This window comes from Chaetodon trifascialis, chromosome 8 (genome assembly GCF_039877785.1).
Source record: "Chaetodon trifascialis isolate fChaTrf1 chromosome 8, fChaTrf1.hap1, whole genome shotgun sequence".
Taxonomy (NCBI): domain Eukaryota; kingdom Metazoa; phylum Chordata; class Actinopteri; order Chaetodontiformes; family Chaetodontidae; genus Chaetodon; species Chaetodon trifascialis.
In genome coordinates, this window is record NC_092063.1 from 17,406,950 (window position 1) to 17,427,483 (window position 20,534).

At 41.9% G+C, this 20,534-nt stretch overlaps 1 protein-coding gene across 2 annotated transcripts in view; it reads left to right on the plus strand.

Moving 5' to 3' along the window:
- Positions 1-10,923, plus strand: part of pex14 (peroxisomal biogenesis factor 14) — a 48,089-nt gene extending 37,166 nt beyond the window's left edge. The window contains exons 8-10 of one of the 2 annotated variants that reach the window (XM_070969190.1): positions 5,632-5,723; positions 8,277-8,739; positions 10,079-10,923. In XM_070969190.1, the coding sequence (XP_070825291.1) occupies positions 5,632-5,723; positions 8,277-8,739; positions 10,079-10,102 (579 nt within the window). In that variant the 3' untranslated portion in view covers positions 10,103-10,923. Of the gene's footprint in view, positions 1-5,631; positions 5,724-8,276; positions 8,881-10,078 lie in introns of those variants that run through there. The other variant, XM_070969191.1, reaches the window with a different exon arrangement.
- The last annotated feature ends 9,611 nt before the right edge of the window (positions 10,924-20,534 follow it).

Sequence of the window (20,534 nt, forward strand, 5' to 3'; positions counted from 1 at the left end):
TAGCAGAATCACTGCCATGCTACCTTTGTTTGTTACCACCCCACCTTCTCCTTTCACCGGTTTTTCTTGTCAAACTGCAGATTTTATTTTTTACTGTAATTTAATTCAAACTTAATCATTTCGCCCAATGACATGTTTGTGTTGGTATATCTTTACTGCAAACTGACAGCAATGAGATGAAAGAACTTTACAAAGCTGGCTTTAAGTGCTTCTCTGCTGCAGTTTGAACATGAAAGTTATCGGCTGCACCTTTAATGTCTGTTATGTATGACTGATGTTTTTGAGGAAAGCTAGACGGGCACTAAGTCTGAAATTACAGAAGAGCTCAGTACACATGAAGTTGCAGGTTGAAATTTCCAGATTGATGAGGAGAGAAAAGGTTTTCTCGAGGCCTCTGTGTACTAAAATCTCTTGCGTTCTCGCCGAGTCGTAACTACCTAAGACGGACAGTATTATTATACTGTATATCATCAGAACACAGGCTGCAAAAAAGTATGGTGCATCTCATCATGGGACCATAATCTTAAACCATATTGTCGTTCCTCTTCGCCTTGATTTTTATAGACAGTGTTCATAATCTACTTAGAATTGTAAGTGTTTAGGTGAATCGGACTGAGTGATTGTTCTAAAAACTTATGTGCTGGGATGAAATGTTGCTTGCTTTTTATAACACTGCTCGTAAATAGCTTTATGATCTCTGGGCTCTAAAAAAGTGCCTTGGAAGAGACAATCTTAGACAATGTTTTATGTCCACAGCTTGTTCAGCACATGGGTGTTTCACTGTAGTAGCATCTGGATATCGCAGGAAAACATATGCGGACACATCTGCTTCAGCACAAACGAGGAAGAAAAATATGAATCTCTTCCCTGGACGAGGTTCATCAAAAACTGACGAGTCATAGCTCATTTTGCGCCGTTTCAAGTTCTCAGCCACGCATTCTCCGAGCGGTGTCGAAAGCAAATCAGCATGTGTGAATACATGGGAACGATGATCTGATTTCACCCCATGCTGTCTCAAACAAAACTATCCAAGGTTTTCTGTCAGGCGGGCTTGACGGCCCACTTTAAACAATGAGTTCCCACCCACATGAAGGGACACGGGATGTTTTTTTTCTTTTCAGTCGTCATCTCCAAATACACAGATTGGATTAAAAAGTGTCTACTTCATTTGCTATGAGTGCCTTGTTGGACAGCAGTAGTGTATAAAAAGTATAATTCACATCAAAACACCCATTAAACAAATCATAAACTCTGCTTTATAGCTATAGTGTTGATCTTAAATTTCCCTGCGAGTAGGCACAAGGCCCTCTGTTGTCTCAGGCCATGGGGGAAATTGGGAAATTGTTTTCAGGTCCGGGATGTTTGATGAGAAACACATGTTGGAGCTAGCGAGCTACTTATCATTCACCGTTTGCGGCTTTCGGGGTTTGCCTCACCACGCCGCTCAAAGTGCGCCACGCTTAGCAATTATACCTCTCAACGCGGAAATGTGCCTTTAACCCGAAACACATGGAGACTTCTGTTTCCGCAGCTGCTAAGTAAACATTTCTCGTAGTTTGGAAACCGCTCAGTTGCGGAGTGCGTTTGCTGTCCCTAAACTGGGGACCTCATTATGGAAGTCACTTTAGACAGACTGAGTCATGTCTGCGCGCACACACACACACGCGCACACACACACACACACACACACACACACACACACACACACACACACACACACACACACACACACACAGTGCATGCTGATGCTGCACATTTCCAGACTTCAGAGCCCGAGACAGTTCCCCTCCTTTTCACAGTTTTCTCAGTTATCTTACACACATACGTCGTGTAAGACGGCACTGTATTCTCCCACCAGTGTTAAGGATAGATTTGCCTCAGGACGATTCTTCCCTGATGTTAAACAGCCAAGTTCTATTTCTGCTCCATTATCATTACAAATCTGCCCGTTAACTGTGTTTGCCCTGCTGTCTCGACTCACTGATCGTTCTCTTTATTAGTGGATACTACATAGAAGATTAGAAACCGCCTCCTTGCTTGTGCGAGATGAACTGCCAGTGGGAAAGTGCATAAATAGAGTGAAATCAATTGCACTGTACCAGTGTTTCCACTCAAAAACACTCCTCTGGGGACTTCCTTTTGAAACTAATTCCATCATAAATATACATGCGTTACAAGAAAACACACTGTCTGCCGGCGGAGTAACTGTGAATTAATTTGCCTTCAGACACTCTTAAACAAGGCTTGTTAAAGATCTTATCTTGTTGCTAATGGTCCACAGGCATTTATCTTCATTTAGCCAGATGCGTTGCCATCCTTGCTGCTGCTGCAGTCTTTTTTTTTTCTCTTTGCCTGTAATATACATTTTTCTTTTTTCTTGAAGCACTTAGTGAACCAGCAGAAAGAGGCCGACCCCTGTCACATCCAGGCACCCACCTGAGACATATTAGTTACAAGGCTTTTCGAAACCAGTTAGAGGAAATCTTTACTATGGACAGTATTCACACAGTAAAAAGCACATCCAGCTAGCACAGTAGCACAGTGCTGGTTGATAATGTAACAGGTGACACATCTCTCATAGGTTGAGCTGCGAGTTATTTTGGTTTTGGTTGTCTTCGTTTGGTGGTTGTTTGCTCATGCATGATGCTTTTTGTATTGTGCAATGCCAAATGGGGACTTATGTTCTCCACTGTTGAGGCCACTCAAAGCTCTGCACCTGTACACCAGGAAGTAAGATAGAAGTCAAACACCAGAGAAAGAGAGACGCACGCTCATGACTTGGAATACTTTTGGTTTTAACTCTGATTCACTTTTTCATGCTCACTGTTGGCCTCTTTAGGGTGAAAAACATCTGTATGTCCACACATCCCATAAGCATTTAAAAAGAGTCAAAAGTACAGAGTGCAATTTCTGCTACGAGGGATCTCTCCATCAAACCAGAAACAAAAGATATAGTTTGACGTCATGAAGTAGCATTGGATCATGGGAGTCTCATGAGACTCAAGGCAGAAATCATGTTCATAAGGTAAAGTGTTGAAGTTTTAATCAAATTATTAGCTAACTAGTTCACTGACTTCCTTCCTCACTCTCTGCCACATCATCTAGTGTTTCCTGTATTTCCCCAGAAGGGATAGCAACTAGAGGGGGAAAACAGCATGTGACGCCATTAACAGGCGACCAAATGAAACGTCATTAACCTCAAATAAAGTGCAGACTTCTCTGGATTTGAACATTCTTAAGTATTTGGGAAAATAATAGTGATAATAAAAGAATAATAGTGTGGAGGTCAAACTGCAGAGTCAGAACATTGAAATGACTGCACTGTTGTGTTGTATATCGACAGACCAGGAAGCACCTTCGGGATGATGCTTTTGTAATCAAAGCTGCTAAAATCATCGCGGAACTTAAATATTTTGATCAGAGGGTTGTTAAAACATCACATCTTACACACTCATGCAGCCTATTGGATATGTGTCAGCACTTCAGGTGGAGCTTTTAAAGTCAGCCATGCTTTTTTCAGCCTGCAGTCACTGATACCCCTCCACTCAGCCTCCACCCAGGCAGCTAGTGCACTTAACACAAGATCCTTACACACACAGTGTGTGTGTGTGTGTGTGTGTGTGTGTGTGTGTGTGTGTGTGTGTGTGTGTGTGTGTGTGTGTGTGTGTGTGTGTGTGTGTGTGTGTGTACTCACTAACATAATGTATCTCAAAGCTGAAATTCAGTCTTGGCCCAACATTTAATTAGGTTTCTTCAGACTTAATAAGACATATGTCGGTGGTAGTGTTGTGTGACAAGTCTTGATGTGAGATATTATATGGCGCTGCTCTGGAGCAAATGCACATAATGTATGTAGCTGCTGGTTAACAATTCTCCTCTAAAGTCTTTTCTTCTAATGTTAAGTGGTAGAAGTATATACAAAACCTCACATTTGGAGCAATTTGCATTTTTCCTAAGTGCACTGAGTGCCTTGGAAGTCTTTAGCTCAGCCCATGCAGCAATTAATTTTTTTCGATGTAAAATGAGAGAGAAGCAGAATCCAGCCTTATTATACGGGTGCCTTGGGGAGGCGAGGGATTAAGATGGTTCTAATGAGGTGACGGCTGTAATAAGAGTGTCTTCAGTCGGCCTCCAATGCACCACCTCCAAAACACGGCTCCTTATCAGAGAGGTTTAGGAGTCGATAAGAGCCACAAAAAAAAGCCTCTTTCCCTCCTCGTCTCCTTTTCTGTCTCCCTTCTCTTCTCCTCCTCTGCCTCCCTCTTTCCACTGTAAATGAGTCTGATCCCTTTCAGATGTGATTCAATTAATTTCTCTTAGATTTAATTACAAGCGAAAGAGTCCAAGTTATCCCTCTCCCCTCGATAGGGGGTCCACGTTTCTTAACAAGCTGCCTCTGGTGAGTCAGGAGAGTCTTAATTACAGTTTTTACCTTTCTTTTATCCCACTTTTTCCGCTGTCTTCTCCCTCTCCTCCCTCTGGTCTCATCAGTCTATCCTCCCGTTCTCGCACATTTGTGCTTCTTATTCAGGAATGGACTCTAAATGGGGACCAATTATGTACATCACTGGTTTCCAACCTTTTTTGGCTTGAGACACTTTATAGCCAAGCAATACCTTGTCATGACGCCTAGCTGCATTTGTCTGTGAGTCGTGATCTTGAGTTGTTCTGAGTGCCCTGAGGGAGCACAACTCCTCAGTATGTCAGAATTAAGATGCAGTGATTTGAAAGAAGTCCGAAAAATAAACATCAATTCTTTTCTCTTATTTGTTAATCATCTCACATCCCCTCAGATTTATCTCGAGACCCCCTGGGGGCCCCAACCTACTTTGGGCCTTCAAGGTTTTCCCCATTTGAGTTGCTATAAGATTTTCATTCATTGTGCAGAGACCCAACAGTCTACAGGGCTTTGCAGCAGCTGCAGTCCAGGTTTATCATTGCATTTGACTGTTGCCATGTGATGTTTTTTTTCCCTCTGGGCCTTTATCAAAACTCGTCATTTTATAGCTCCCTCTGTCAAAGTCCTGCCTATCCCTAAAAAAGTGCTGCCGAGACAGATTTTTGGCAGCAATTTGCCATTCAAATACCCTGTAGCATTTCATGCCGCACCAGTGTGTGCGATAACACATGCCTTTGATAAAAGACAAAAAGAACAAAACAAACTGCTAAGCTATGGTCTGCCGTCATGAATGTGGCCATTGTTCAAGATAAAGTCATTATCCAAAACACTGGACACTGGCCTAATCTTTTCTAGATAGTATGGAAAATTATGTAAAAACAGCATGATTCACACTCACTGGACTTTCTGAGCAGGTGAGGCCATAAAAGTGACTGTTTGCCCTCTTTTCAGTCATCGCCAGCAGTAGGTAGTGGTGAGGTTGTTATGGTGACGAATGACCCGGCTACACAAAAACATGTGGCTTTTGTAGGATTTGCATTTGCCGTATTTGTTTACCATGTTACCTGTGAAAAACAAAGCTTTTTTGATTTCATATTGTTGAGACTGAGCATAGAGGAGTCGTTGAAAGGCATATATTGACATTGTGCTGCGACCCTGCATGTGACCTGAACACTGCTTGTGTGTGTGTGTAATAGTTGTTTGCGTGTGTCTCACTTGTGGTTTTCCTATAGGCATCATCCTCAACCAGCCGTGTCCTGGACAACCAAACAGTTGGAGAGCTGAAGGCTGAGATTGCCTCTTTGAAGGGCTTACTTCTCAGCAGGTAACAAAGTCTGCAGACCCCGGTCACATGAAACAGCACAGGTGTGTGTGTGTGTGTGTGTGTGTGTGTGTGTGTGTGTGTGTGTGTGTGTGTGTGTGTGTGTGTGTGTGTGTGTGTGTGTGTGTGTGTGTGTGTGTGTGTGTGTGTGTGTGCGTGTGTGCGTGTGTGTGTGCGTGTGTGTGTGTGTGCGTGTGTGTGCGTGCGTACGTTTGTTTGTTTAAGGGCAGACGGCTCACTGTTTTCATGCACTTTGGAGTTCCTGGATTCAGTCCATTTGAACCATGTCACAGGATTAAACAGGACAAGCTGACATTATTGATAATTTACTCAAACATATCTTTTGTTGTTCTTTTAAATTACTCTCACACTTGCTTTATTTAATGTTTTCAGGTTGCACACATCAGACAGAGATTAAAACTTTGCTTTGACTGATTGAGACACAAATGAAGACTCATATCATTACAATGAATGTGACAGAAGAGTCAAACAAGCCAAGCAGCCTGTTGCTTGTATGCATTTTAGTGTATTGAGCATGACATTCTTGACTCTGGAAGCAGTCATTTGACAAATCTGAAATCAGGGTACACTTTTCTATTCATCACTGACTATGACATGACTGAAACATGGCACATCCGAAGAGTCCTTTATACCAGGGAGGGGGATGTCCATGCTCTGCCTAGACAGACACACAGCATTGGAAGCAAGACCCTGCTTGACCTCATGTTTGTAATGAAACTGTTTTTGTTTGCTGTAACTTGAAATCAGGCCCGGAAAAGCCATCGGGAGAATTCCCAGTAGTCTGGTTAGTGTTAAAAAGAAGTACTAGCAGGGTCTCTTTCAGCACTTCGTAATATCACAGCTACCACTCCCAATTTGATTCTTTGTTTTAAAGAACTAATAAATGAGAGCAACACCTAATTGTGTAGAAAGCATCGAAATAAAGACCTCTGCACTCTATTGGTGTCAGGTAGATGTGATTCAGTTATTCAGAGCAACCAAAGCTTCAGTAGAAGTTCAGTCAGAGCTCTGAGGGGACGCCAGCTGCAAAACAAACACTCCAAAAGTGCACAAAAATGATATTTATTCTTAGGGTGAGCTTTACTGCTTTGGCTTTGTCTGGGCCTGCAGCAGCAGCAGCAACACATCGAGCAGTTTGGTACGACTCACAGCTTTGTTTGCAGGCCATGTAAACTTTTATCTGCTCATGCAGTCTGTGAGATGTGCTTGTAAGCTCTGGAAAAAGCTACTACATTAACCTTGAGTTAAGGTTTATTATGTAAGTACATATATAGTTTCTGGAGTTTAGATCTCAGAAACAATGTCAAAACAACCGTTACGCAGTCATGAAAGTTTGTATTTGTGTACAAATGAATATGATAAAAACACATATTATGCATTGTCATTCCACGTTAGCTGCACACTTTAAGCACAATCATCAATCTCAGATATGTTTAATCTCACAGGCACTGGCGGTTATAATACTGATTGCACCGTTTCTTTCACTTCACAACTCGCCTCAGCCGATTAGCATACTGCAGGCATCAGCTGGTCTTCTGGGTTTTAATGCTTTTATTGGGTAGCGAGATAACCACACGTGCGTAATTGCTCCAATGCAACTTTAACTCATTTTGTGAGAGCAAAACACACATGAATATAAAAACACAAGCAGAGATTTATATGAACTGGTCAAATATATTTGCTTTTGTCAGTCATTTTATTTGTTGTCGGGGTAAAAATCTGATCGTCCACATTTTAATAAAGCTATAATATAATGCTGGGCATCCCCTGATTCTTTGCAGCATTGTTCCTCAATATAGTCAGCCACAGCCCAGCTCAGTCAGGTCCATTAGCATGCATGATTATGTATCAGTGTCTATAATGAAGCCTGAAGTAAGAGTGTACATCAGAAAACCGGGCGAGGACGAAAATTGCCTCAGAACTGTCTAGTTGAGCATGTTTTGTTCCCCTCGTACATTCTAATCAGTAATAATCCCTTTGTCATTTGCTTTCTTGACTTCATCCTGACTCTCACAATGAGTTTTCTGGCAAAGGCTTGAATCACAAAATAAAGGCTCTGTATCACCATCTGTCTCCAAACGTGTTCCCTTCCTGTTCAAATGATCCAAATCATTTTTTTTTTAACCACCAAGAAGTGCTGATCCCATTATGATTCAACGTTGTCTTTTTGATCTTAAAAGCTGCAGTGGATGTAATTAAAAAAATCTCAGAGCTTCTTTACCAGGTGTGGTGAACATCTGGCTGTTTGGGGGGGAAAAGCCATTTTCTCTGCTGTAATTATGAGAATTACATAGGATGCTTTGTGTGTGGCTGCATGCTAAAATACAAACCAGTGTTGAGGATATGTTCTCATTCAGCACCTGACTTAGGAAGCTATATATAGTTTTGTGGTTGCAGTATGGCCAATTATGGCTGATTACATTGTGGGAAAGCTGCTTTTTTGCACATTTTGATCACAGTGAGGTTTTTGATGAGATTGTGATCAGGCCTCATTTTCTCTCTCTCTTGTCTGCCTACTCCCACCGCCTCCTGTAGGAAACAATTCCCTTCCACTCCCACAATTCCTAAGATCCCTTCGTGGCAGATTCCCCTGAAGCCGCCTTCAGCACCCGGCTCACCCTCCATCAACAGCAGCAGCGACATCTCCCCTGTCAGTAATGAGTCGGCCAACTCCTCCCCCGATAAAGATGGACACCACAGCCCCCAGGATGCACTGGGAGGGCCCGATGGAGCTCATGGTATCAATGGAGATGCTGGCCCTGTGGGCCTGGTCACAACACTGCCCCTGGACCTAAAGGACCAGGTCCGCATGGAGGTGCAGGGGGAGGAGGAGAAAAAGAACCAAGATGATGTCATGCATGTAGAGGAGGAGGAGGAGGAAGAGGAGGAGGAGGAGGGTCTAAGCATGCAGACAGAGGATCGGCGAGGTGGGGATGGACAGATTAACGAACAGGTGGACAAACTGAGGCGGCCCGAGGGTGCCAGCAATGAGAGCGAGGTGGATTAGACAACAGTAGAAACACAAAAACACTCAACAAACACAGCTTCTCATCTCTGCTGACGGCTTTGTTGCATCCTGCTTGCACTCATTCTGTTTGTTTTTTAATGCTTTACATCAATCCTCACTGTCTGTTTCCACTTGTTTCCGTAACATCTTAATCTTGAGCAAAATGAGGAGTAGGTGTGGGCGTGAGAAGACGCAAAACTGACAAATATTGCAGTGTGTAGTTGACACACAGCTTACCTCAATTTACTTTTCATCATGCAAACTAAATGAGTGCATGCCGAGCCAAGAACCATGTTGTGACGTTTCTTTGAAAGGAGAAGTGACAGGCAGTAGTCAAATCAGAATGACTTTAAAAGGCTTTATGCAGCACTAACCGTTTGTGACTTACTGCTTTTAATTTTCATGATTTGATCAGATAATTCACAGCTTTGCCTTGGTGCCTGCCCTTGTAATCATACTAAGGCTGTTGTACAGACCAAAGAGGCAGTGCCGCTCAGACTATCACTCCTGTACAGTGCAGCTGTAGGTCAGGAGTCATATGTTGCTACTTCAGTCTCAAAGTTACCGTGAGCATCCAGAGAAGCATTAGCAGAGTTTGTCTCCCAGTTGACGGCAATAGGAGAGGACAAGCTCTTCCAGGGCCGGAGCTTTTAGCCTCTTTTATGTGTCCTTTCACATTGGTGTCAGTCTGTCAATAATTCACAAGGCCAGCAGGGTGGCATTTGGGTGAAATAAAAGCCCTGAAATTCGAGATTAGAATGTGATGACGGGCTTTGTTCCATGCCGGTGTCAGAGTGCTCATACGCTCAAAGGAGGGGAAGATAAATGTTTTTTCCCCCTTTTTCACTGAGGGCTGAATTGTGCTTCTTTGCGAGTGTGTGAGAAAAAACCCAGGCTGTCTGCTGAGCTGTATCTGTGTCTCCAGCAGGGCAGCTGATTTGGTTTGTGAAGTATGTTAATAATCAAATGATCAACAAATAACAGATGTATTAGTTCATGCAGCTTGAAATGTCAAGGAGGCTAAAAGCGGAAATCTAATACAGAAAGCCCAGTTGCATTGTATTATTTTCCGTGACAAACCCTCCGGTCCAAATTATGTAGGGCCTCCTACAGTGAGTAATCTTTACAGAAAACGGCGCCAATATTTTGTAATTAAGCTGCAGTAAGACAACGAGGGCTTCCACGGATGGAAGTTGCAGAACTTGTATCGCTCTTTTTTTTCTTCTCAGTGTGGAGGTGGATGGGGGAAGTTTAAAAAAAATGCCCCATGATTGAAAAGGAAAGTAATAAATGAATACTTGACTTATTGAATTACTCACTCTGTCTCCAGCTAACAAGAAGAGTCCATGAGTGAGAAGAAGGGATATCAGCTCTCGTGCCATTTCCACCTCCATCACATGGCCTTCATGGAAACACAGAAAAGGTAGAAGGGCGCTGCACATTTCTGTGTGACACCTGTCCTAACCTGCAGATTATGTTGAGTTATGTTGGCTGGGTGTATGTTCAAAGTGTCGACTGATGAGACAAACGACATTGCAGTATGCTGTAAAAGATCTATTTTTGATTTATTTGAAATGAATTTGTATGGATGAATAATGTTTAAAGAAGTCCTGAATGAAGAGGTGGGACTTCTGCTTCTTTGCCGCTGTAGGCTCAGTGATTGGTCCGCTCTGTAATCTGCTGATGACTGTCTGATGTCAGCCAGAAGTGTATATTAGTGTAATAAATTTGGTTTATCTCAAGTAGAATCTCTGTTATATTAATTTTAAACCAACTATTAAAGGACAAACACGGTGTTCCTGGGATTTCCATGTTTTACATTTCTTGAATTCAGTAACTGTTTTACATCAGCACAAGTGCAGTCAATTCAGTGCAAGTAATTTGTCATGTTTGTCCTTGTTCCCTTCATTTACATAAGTATATATTTTGAAACTTGCTCAGCTAAATACTTGAAATGTACCTAATTTATGTTTCCATCCAGTTAACATTAAAGGAAACAAAAGGAAAACTGGAATCACACAGAGGTTGTCCTTGAAGTGGGTTGTGCAGCTTTTTTCATCATCGTTGCAGGAGGGTTTCTCCAATATTCACATCAAGAAATGCTTTGTAGCATTTGTTGCTGTTTGGCTGAAAATGGAGTTGGGTAATAATAAAATCAAACAATGGGAGACGTTCCATTCTGTGAGACAACTGTTTGTCGTTTGAGCCGAATACATCCAACAACATCAGTGCCTGTAAATTTTTACCATTTGAAAAAAAAAAAAAAGTTAAAAAAATCCAACATGAATACTGAGTGATCCAAATCCAAAGACCCGTCAATTCAAAAAACATTTTTAGGTCAGAGTTTCTGATTAGTCTTTGCGGTTTCTTGTTTTTGTGTGAAATCTTGTAACCGGCTGCAAGATATCTGTAAGAGCAGATACAGATGAGAACACTACAGTGCTTGTGTGTATGCTGAGTGTCGAATCATGAATCACCCTGAACTGAATCTTCAAAAAGCATGACGAGGCAGGGACTTTCAGTCTGTTTTCAGTGTTCTCTCTGTAAATGAGTAAGTGACATCGTTATGCATTGCATGTGTGAGTTTTTGTTTATTTCTGTAGGTGGATCATCAGTCTTTTGGTTTCTGTTGTGGGTGGTAGTGTTGCCTTGTCAATAGGGTTTCCTCTTCTATTTTGAATACACTGAAGGGGTTTAAGGTAGCCGTTACATGGTTAAATTCTGTTTTTTAATGATTATTTTTAAAATAAATAACCTTTGCTTAATTCAACTGAACCGAAAACTGTGAGGCAGAAAGAAACAGGTGAAGCAAGATAGAAGGAAAAACAGGTGAGATGATATAATATTGGCAGACACAAAAGGCAAGCTGTGAATGTTGACAGTAATCCGATGTCAACACAGTATCTCTTCTTCCTGTGATGTGTAACTCTTTAACCAAAAAACAGCAAAATATCACAGTTGGCCTGAGGTGGCGCTACAGAAAAGCCATGTTATTAAATCAGTCAGGCTTCATTTTAGGACAGCTCAGAGTCAGTTTGTCAGGCTCAGCCTGACGTTGTTAGCAATCAAAGCTGTTCTTTATAAGCATATAAGTAATAAGCCGTAAGTATAGATGAGCTGTACCAATGCTGCATGTGGTTCAGCATAGTTACGTGCATTAATGTTGCAAGCTTATATGAACATTAACTCGTACAAAAGTTACATGGATTAGCTATTGCCACACTAGTACATGTACAACCCAGATTCCAAAACAGTTAGGACGCTGTGTACAACATAACAACATAACAACAACGGTTTTATGATGTGTTCCTAAGAAGATATTTACAAAAATCAATGAAGCCGATGAGGGATTAAAAGGTTAGCAAGTTAGTACATTGTTGTATTTATGTTTGACACAACTTTTTTTAAATAGGGGTTTTAACATATGATGTTTAACCTTTGCACTCTTAAAATATGTCAGTCACAATGGACAATTTTAAAAAACTGACAATCAATATAGCAGATCCAGAGATATTGTCTTTTTTATTTCACCGATTATTCTTCCATGTCAAAACCTGGCCCCTACATTACCCACAATGCAACGCGACCACTGATGGTTTGGTTGGAGATTCAAGTGTGTTACATGACAACATTTGATGGAATCAGTCTTCTCTTACACAAGCTATGCATAATCGTGATTGGATGCTGCTTTTGATTTATCCAAATTTCTGTCATATACTGTGTGTACTCTATGAGATATAGGACCCATAGCAGAGATCCATACCAGATAAAATCACAGCTGTGAAAAATGTACACCCCATTATCAAGTGAATGTGTCTTGGCTCATATCTTTCCTTAGTGGCAAAATATGCAGCACAATTTATTGAAGTAATATTGTGTATTGAGTAACAATCCTCAGAATCTCAGCTTCATTCTTTCTTGTAATTTAAATATGAGCATGAATTGGTGGATGCTGCTGGCACAGGTTGGGCTGCTGTTAATTCCAGGAGGTTTCCAGCATTGACAGCACAGCTCAAATCACACACTGCCACAGTTTGTTTTCTTAATATGCAATTTTCTACAGTCTTGTCAATACAAGGTCCCACCATAGATCCTCAACCTAAAAAAAAAAAAAGCTGGGCTGAAAAAGCCAATTTTTCCTCATACAGGGCATTCTGAATATTGCCATGCATTATCAAGTGTATGAATTTAATTTATCAAGGTCTAAATGATCAATAGCGTTTCACATATTGATGAGGTGTATAAACTTCTCCGAGGTTCGATACCACATCCCTTTGTAATCCATTAACCTCTCCCTGGAGTTCAGGCCAACCTTAGATTTATAGGGACCTACTGTAATAAATCCACTTGTACATCATTTAGTGTCTTATGGGATTTGCAGTGCATTCCTGTCCAGAAGACACCATCTATCCTACCCTCATATTATCATATACATTCTGAAAGTCTCAACAACATCCACCACAGTCTGCATACACTTTCAGAAACCTTATGCCTATATAAGTGCACTTCCTGGGTAAAGCTGGCGTGGTAATGGGTAACCAGCACCTCTCAGTGTGGTGGTGCAGTGAAGGATTGTTTGTCCAAAGCAACACCTTGGTTTTGACACCATTTGGCTCCCCGGTTGGAAGCCTTAACCTCATCAATCTTGCTGCTAAACGGAGAGCACTCAATAGGGTAGTGTATTGACGCGCTCTGAACTCCATTGTTCACTGGAACTGAGCACTCAGCAGGTTAGAGGGCTGAGTGTCTCCTTGGATCAATGCAAGGGTTGTTAGCCCATCGCAGCCAGTCAGAGGGCTAGCGTGCCTCCGTCTGCACCATACACACATCATCTCTACTCATTTAAAACTCCTTCTTGAGTCCTTGAGCGTTGATCCCGGTCCAGCTTTTGTTTTCTCACCACTGATTCAGGATGGTTCACATCCCAGCAGCATAGGTCCAGTTCTTGAATCGTCAAGCTCCACCCAACGTGGTTTCCAGACATCTTTCTCCAGGGGGAAGTGTCCTGTAAAAAATTTGCATAGGAAAGGTCGTGGACAATACAGGAAGAGCAGGGATGAGGATGAAATATGTGTCCTTCCTCTTCCCTGTGAGATAAGATGCATGTGGCATGCAGCTGGGAGCAATCTAATGTCGTACTTGATCTGTGGACAAGGCCTGTGGAACTCCACCGGTTGCTTTGCCCCTCTGGAAATATCTTTTTACTCCTCGGGAATCCTCGTTTGGACTAATGTTATCACCATCTGCAGTAAAGATCTGTTAACCTTCTTTCAAGATGTTCTCAACCAAGTCTTACAATTTAGTTTTTCTACTGTATTTTTGGGGTCTGTGCAGTTTTTAAACCATGTTAGAGGCGTGACTGTAGGAGTTGGTGTGCCACTTCGATCCAGACTTATTTTGTACAGATGTTCATAGCACCCAGAGGATGGATCCCAAAGATTTTGGTGATCCCCAGACTTTTTACCAAGTACTGCTGTCAAGTCAAAACTGTCATCCATCAGTGGATGGATTGGATGAGATTTTGTACCGATATTCATGGTCCCAAATGATGTATCCTTGTTACTTTGGTAATCCCCTGATTTTTTTTACCATGAGGTTGACATTTGTGGTTCTGAGTGAATTGTCTTGACTGCTATTAGATGGATTGTTGTGAAATCTGGTGCATCATTCATGTCCCCCTTAGGATGGATTGTAATAACATACTTGATCTCATAACTTTTCGTCTGGTTCAAAATTTTAATGTGTCCATCACTTTAGTTTATGACCCTTGACTGTAAATAAAGATGGACGATGTGTCTCCACTTCCTTGCACTGTACAAAAATGAAGTCAAAATATCACAGATATTGTCGCTGCCCTCTTGGTGACGTCATTTCTTGGAGTCTGTGCAGTAGTGATTGGGGGTGGAGCCATGGTATTGAGGTCCCGCCCATACACTCGCCTAACACAATCACAGGTAAGAGTTAGCTGTCAATCATAACGTTTCACCCCGCTTTTATAGCATCGATTAACTAATTGAAATCAAACGTGAACACTTGAAGAAAAAGTGTTCAATAAACGCTCGGCGGCAGGATTTATGAAATATACTGCAGGCACACACCAGGTGCGATCGAGATGTTTATTTTGATTTTGAGGAGCTGTCATCCATCTTTATATACAGTCCTTGTTTATGACCAGATACCTGCAAAGCTAATGACAATATTAGTTTCATTGGTACTTTGCCTGAGTACAGTGTCACACAGCTGCTAGCATGGCAGTAGACTCTTAGTCTTGTGGAATATATTAATCGTTTATATTCTACATATGTATATATGTACATATACATATATTCTACATTTATGATTCACTGGGTTAGCAGGCCTACACCTTTCTGTGACTGATGTGTCGCCACAGTAGTGTTTTCAGCAGTGAAAGTACGGAAGCATGGGTCACCTCCAAAAGCTCTCGGCGGCTGTCTCTCTAAAAGCAGCTCACCAGCTCTGAGCAGCCGCTGAACACTGGCTCCTTCCTGGTGAAAATGAGAACATTTGACAAGCCAAGGTCACCAGGGGGCTTTGCCTGTATAAGGCTTCAATCGCAGAGCCCAGCGAACACTGCAAAGTCATAAAGCACTTTGTCATCACTCGCTATATAAACTCTCAACAATCAAGTGGGATCACATTCCCTCCCTCCCACCCGCCCACTATGTGTGGCCTGTGTCACTTGATTTTTCTCCTGGCGCTGTTTCAAATCCAAATGGAGTATGTGGATACTGGAAGGCTGTCATGTGGAAGGCTGTTGGGCCTCTTGAACCTGAAGGAAATCTTTACTCATCTTATTGGCAGGTAAAGTAAGGCGCTGGTGAGGAGCAGTGAGGGAGAGCAGCAGCAGCAGGCTGTAAAAAACAGAGAGGTGGGTACTGGCTGGCAGTATTTATGAATGGTCCAATAATGAGCCATCAGGAGCGTGGTGGCCATGAGAACACAAAGGGAGACAAGAGGTGGAAAAAACAAATGTCCTTGTCCTGCGCTGGTGGAGAGCAGCAACGCCGTTGTGAGGAGATTGGATTATCCAAGGGAAGGCCTGTCAGCCTGCTGAGGGACTGTGGCTGCAGGCGGCGCAGGGGCAACAGGTGCGGCACTTGCCAGCGTTTGTGCAAATTAGACTAATCACAGGGCCCAACTGTGGAACACCTGAAGCATGCTAGTGGCCAGGCGGGGCACGAGGAGGGGTAATGGGGAAATGAGAAGAAAATAAAGGGGGATAGAGAGTGTAAGCACTGTCTCCTTCGTGGCTTTCTGTATTCACAATGGACCTCATGTTCTGTTCTAACAGCCATTAAGTTGAGACAATATTTCTCACGGAACTTGTGCATAAACAAGTTAGTCATGCTAGCAACTGAGATAGTGAAATGCTAACATGCTGATGTTAGCATCCTCACATTGATAATGCTAACATGCTGACGTTTAGCAGGTAAAATATTGACCATGTTCAGCATCTTAGTTTAGCATGTTAGCATGCTAACATTTGCTAATTAGCACTAAACAGGAAGTACGGCTGAGGCTAATGATAATGTCAGTGCTTTTTCAGGGATTCAGTCATAGATTGCAAATTTTAAATTCCAACACAAAAAATATAAAAACTAGCAACTGAGAGACAGTTAAATGCTAACATGCTGATGTTAGCATCCTCCCACTGACAATGCTAACATGCTGTTAAGCAGGTGTAATGTTTAATATTTACCATGTTACAAGTTCAGGTAGCTCAGTTTCTGACATCACTCCCAAAACAAGCAAGACACATTCTTACAGCCGGGTCAGATACATACCAGAGCAATGACAGAACGTTCAGATAATAATCAATCTTGCCACTTCTCCAAAGCTGATAACAATGAATGTGTTTTTCTTGGAAGAAATATCAGTTTCCAGTCAAAACTTACTTTTTCTCTGATTATATGCAGAATAAATTAATCTAAAATCGATTTTGTGAGTCTGTGGTGACCATTTTCAGTTTTTTTCAAAACCCAGAGCATTTACATATTAAATGAGCTGAAGACTCCTCGGGCCAGGTCATTGAATCACGTCTTCTTGCAGCTGGCCTGACTCCCAAACCTTCACCCACCACGAGCCACATGTGAGAATTAACGGGTAAAGCAGGATGGTCTATGAAAAACAGCAAGGCACCGACCTTGTCCTCCAAAATTGGCATGGATCGTCACTGCGAAATACAATCCACATTTTCATGCCCTCAGTGAGAAGGAGAGCAAGTGAAAAAAAATAATCCCAAAATCCCTCAGTGGACACCCAATGTCTTGTTTTGGAGGGTCTGTGGTACTCAAAGAATTCTTTTGGTAACAGAAACCCATAGTGAATGATGGACATTTTCTATTATTAGCCTCAGCAGAATCTTCCCAACCTTTGCTTCTTCCATGCTGCAAATATCACATTGCTGATGTATTCCATATTAAATTACTGAGTTTTAACTGAGCGGGGCTGTGCAGTGTCTGTTATCAACAACCATAATGTGGAAGATTAGCACACACATGATGCCCACCTGTTGCCCAGCTCTGTTTTATGAAGGTCACAGCTGTGATACTGAAACCGGTCTTTTTAAAGGCTCTCGTGATGTTCATGGGGGGGATGGGTGTGGGCTGCTGGTGATAATCTAGAGTCATTCAGCATAAATAAAGCAGACTGTAACACTTTTATTTTAAATGTATTGCAACAGTTGTGCAACAAATAACCAACCAGAAACGACAGCAAACTTTAACCCGCTAAGTATTTTCTTAAGATTCCACCACACACTGTCTGTCAAATGTTTCCGTTGTCACATTTCTGTTCAGCCCACACTTTTTCCAGGGTTACCCTCATTCCCCCCATCTACTGTCGACCATGTGGGAACAGTGACAATACTTTTTGCCGATTTCCTACCACCGGAAGAAGGTCACAAGAACCGTTTAATTTTGACTTAAGTGGTCTCTTGCATCATCACAACAAGGTAACCTAATCAGCATGAAGCCTTTAAGCTTATGTCCAAGCCTGTGTCAGCGAAGGATATTATTAATTAACCACTGCTAATGTGTTTTGGCAATCATTCACCATCTGGCCAGTTAGTTGCTAAAGCTAAATGAGTTCCTGTAAACTGTGAGTTCAGCAGTGTTGATGTTTATGCACAGCACATTCAGGTTGAAATAGTGAAATTTTAATGAAAACTACCCAGCAAATGGCCAATGCATTGAGATAATGAACCAAAGTGTATAAAAAAGGTCATATTGCATCAATAATCTGCCCATTTATTTATTTAGTTTATAGCTGCTGAGGGTATCAGGAAGTGAATTAAGGTTACAGAAGATTCAGACCTTAAGTTTCTTCATATATTATTCAGTGAGAAAAGGATTGTGATTCCTGCAGTAAAGCAAACCTTTCATTTTCTTTTCACAACAAAGTTTCTCCTCTATTTCAGTATCTGTTTGACCTCTGACGAGGCAGCATTACAGCATCGACCTGTTCCCGAACATTAGAAAGATGTTGTTTTGCTTCCACATTTGCGGCCTCTCCCAGATAAAAAACAAGTTTCTTTGTGTAAATGAGACTCAATGTGCACATGCACGGTGGCCTAGAATATGAGGAATTTATTGGCATGTTTGAGTCGAGCAGTAAATACCAGCTTCCTCGTATGTGCAAACAGGCAAACCACTTTAACCCGCTTCAGGAGAAAATCATCATTTTCTTCCACTGAAATTACAGTTGAAAGGCTTTCACAGCATTAACATAAGAGTGAGTCATAGAGCGCCGGTGCCAGAGTCAAATGGTTTTACAGCTCTGTCAAACGCTGTCCGTCGTGTGTTCCAGCCATCATCGCACAGCAGAAACACCATGTTGGACCATTCCAGCTTATTGTCAGCCAATATGCCAGGCTTTTTCCCTGAAAGAAAACGATCCCATTCCCCTCGGACTCACGTCAAATTAAGCAAATTTACAGCTTAGCACTTAAGAATTCTGCGTTTGCCAAGAAAGCAGCAGCAGGCCTCACTTGCCAGTTAGCAGTGCCGCACTGTGGCAATTGAACTGGAATGAGAATTACTCTGGCTTCTGAGAGCGCCGGGCCATTAGATTTTTTTGCCCCAAGCATTCCCTTTTTGGATAAGACTTATAAAGTGATGAAACACTCCCACTCAACTCCAGAGACCTCTGGTCCAATTCTGCAGCAAACTACTTGAAGGCTAATGGCCATGTGGCAGCAAGCCAGCCTGGATCAACCGTTTTATTCACTTGTTTCTGGTTGCTGTCTGCTACTAGTTGTTTGCTCTGTTGGCAAAGTGCTGTTTAACTCTGGGGATGACTAATCTATGGCAATGGGCAAACTTGAGGCAAAGTAAAACAAATAGAACACAATGTTTGGTATTTCTTAGTAAACATTTATGTAACAGGGTTGACAGGAGGCTCATTTTTCACAAGCTGTTTAAAGGGCCTCAACTCTAATCTTTCCACTGGATTCTGTTTGTGTTTGTAAGATGACAACTTCGTGTTTACCAAATAACATCTCCCGCGTAATGTTATACCCCCCCTCCCCCCTTTTGTGAAAGTGTGTTCACCTCAAACAGAGCTCACAGAAACACAGGGACTGTATTTCTTCCAAACTCTGAGCAGCGGCCACGTTTCATTTGAACGTGTGGTCAAAGTTTAAAGCAAGTAGGCGTTAAGTACCTGATGTACTGTCTCATCTGGAGGACTCCTCGTCGAGTGTGTTGAAATAATGAATTTGAATTTTCATCTAAAGGTCAAACTGTGTGTCTGCAGAACAGCTGTAGCCTTGACTGACCTGCTCCGCATCTGTGATAAACTCAGATTCAGGTTAGTTCTCACTGGTTTTAATGCTCTCATGCTCCTGATCCATGCGCTGAATTCTTGCCTTCTAACAAAGCCTGACCTCTGCGCAGAGGCGAAAACAATAACAAAAAAAGAGCGATGCTTCATCAAGAAAAAAAAAAAAGTTATGTGGGTCATTACCACGACAATTTGATCAGGAGTTTCCAGACAGTTTGCTCAACTTAATTTCTGTGTGAACTCACCAGTGTTGAATCCAGTTTTTCTGGTTTTTGAAGTTAATGACCACACCACCGTTGTTTGTTTTCACTAACTGACTGTTCCAGCAAAGCTGTGAGAAGAATGCTTTGTTATCTTTGTGTCGTAACAGAAAAAAAACGTGTTGAGAGACAAAGATTTGTAGATACGCCACCCTCTGAAGAATGTGAGGTGTGTTTATGGAAAAAAGAGAAAAAAAAAAAGTTACCTTGCCAGAAAGGAAACACACAGGTGTTGCACAAGAGAGGAATATATGATTCAAAACTTGCTGAGCGTATAAAGAAGCAGGCCTGCGCTTCATGCAGCAAAGGTTCTTTAAAAGATAATTATATATTTGTACGTTGGAGGAGGATGAAGTCAATACTCATCTGACCAGCGGTTGCTATGTTGAAAAGCTTAACAACAACCTAGTTCTCCTGGTGTGGTTGGATTTAAATGTGGAAAATATAAAACGGATGGAAATCTCTCGTTTTTGCAGATCTTTGTAGACCAGCTTCAGCGTTTGATGTTTGAAACTATCTCATGTTACAACTCAGACTTTCCTACCAATGGTTTTAATAGCAATTCTTCCACAGACATGGAAATTCTTATTTTGGTTACTGTTATGGACTTAAAGTATTCATTCCCCCCGAGTTTTACTCTTAATATTTTCTGTGTTGTTGCTGAGTATAAATCCTTCTTGTAATAGCTGCTTAGCTTTTTGGGATAACAGACCTGAGATCGCT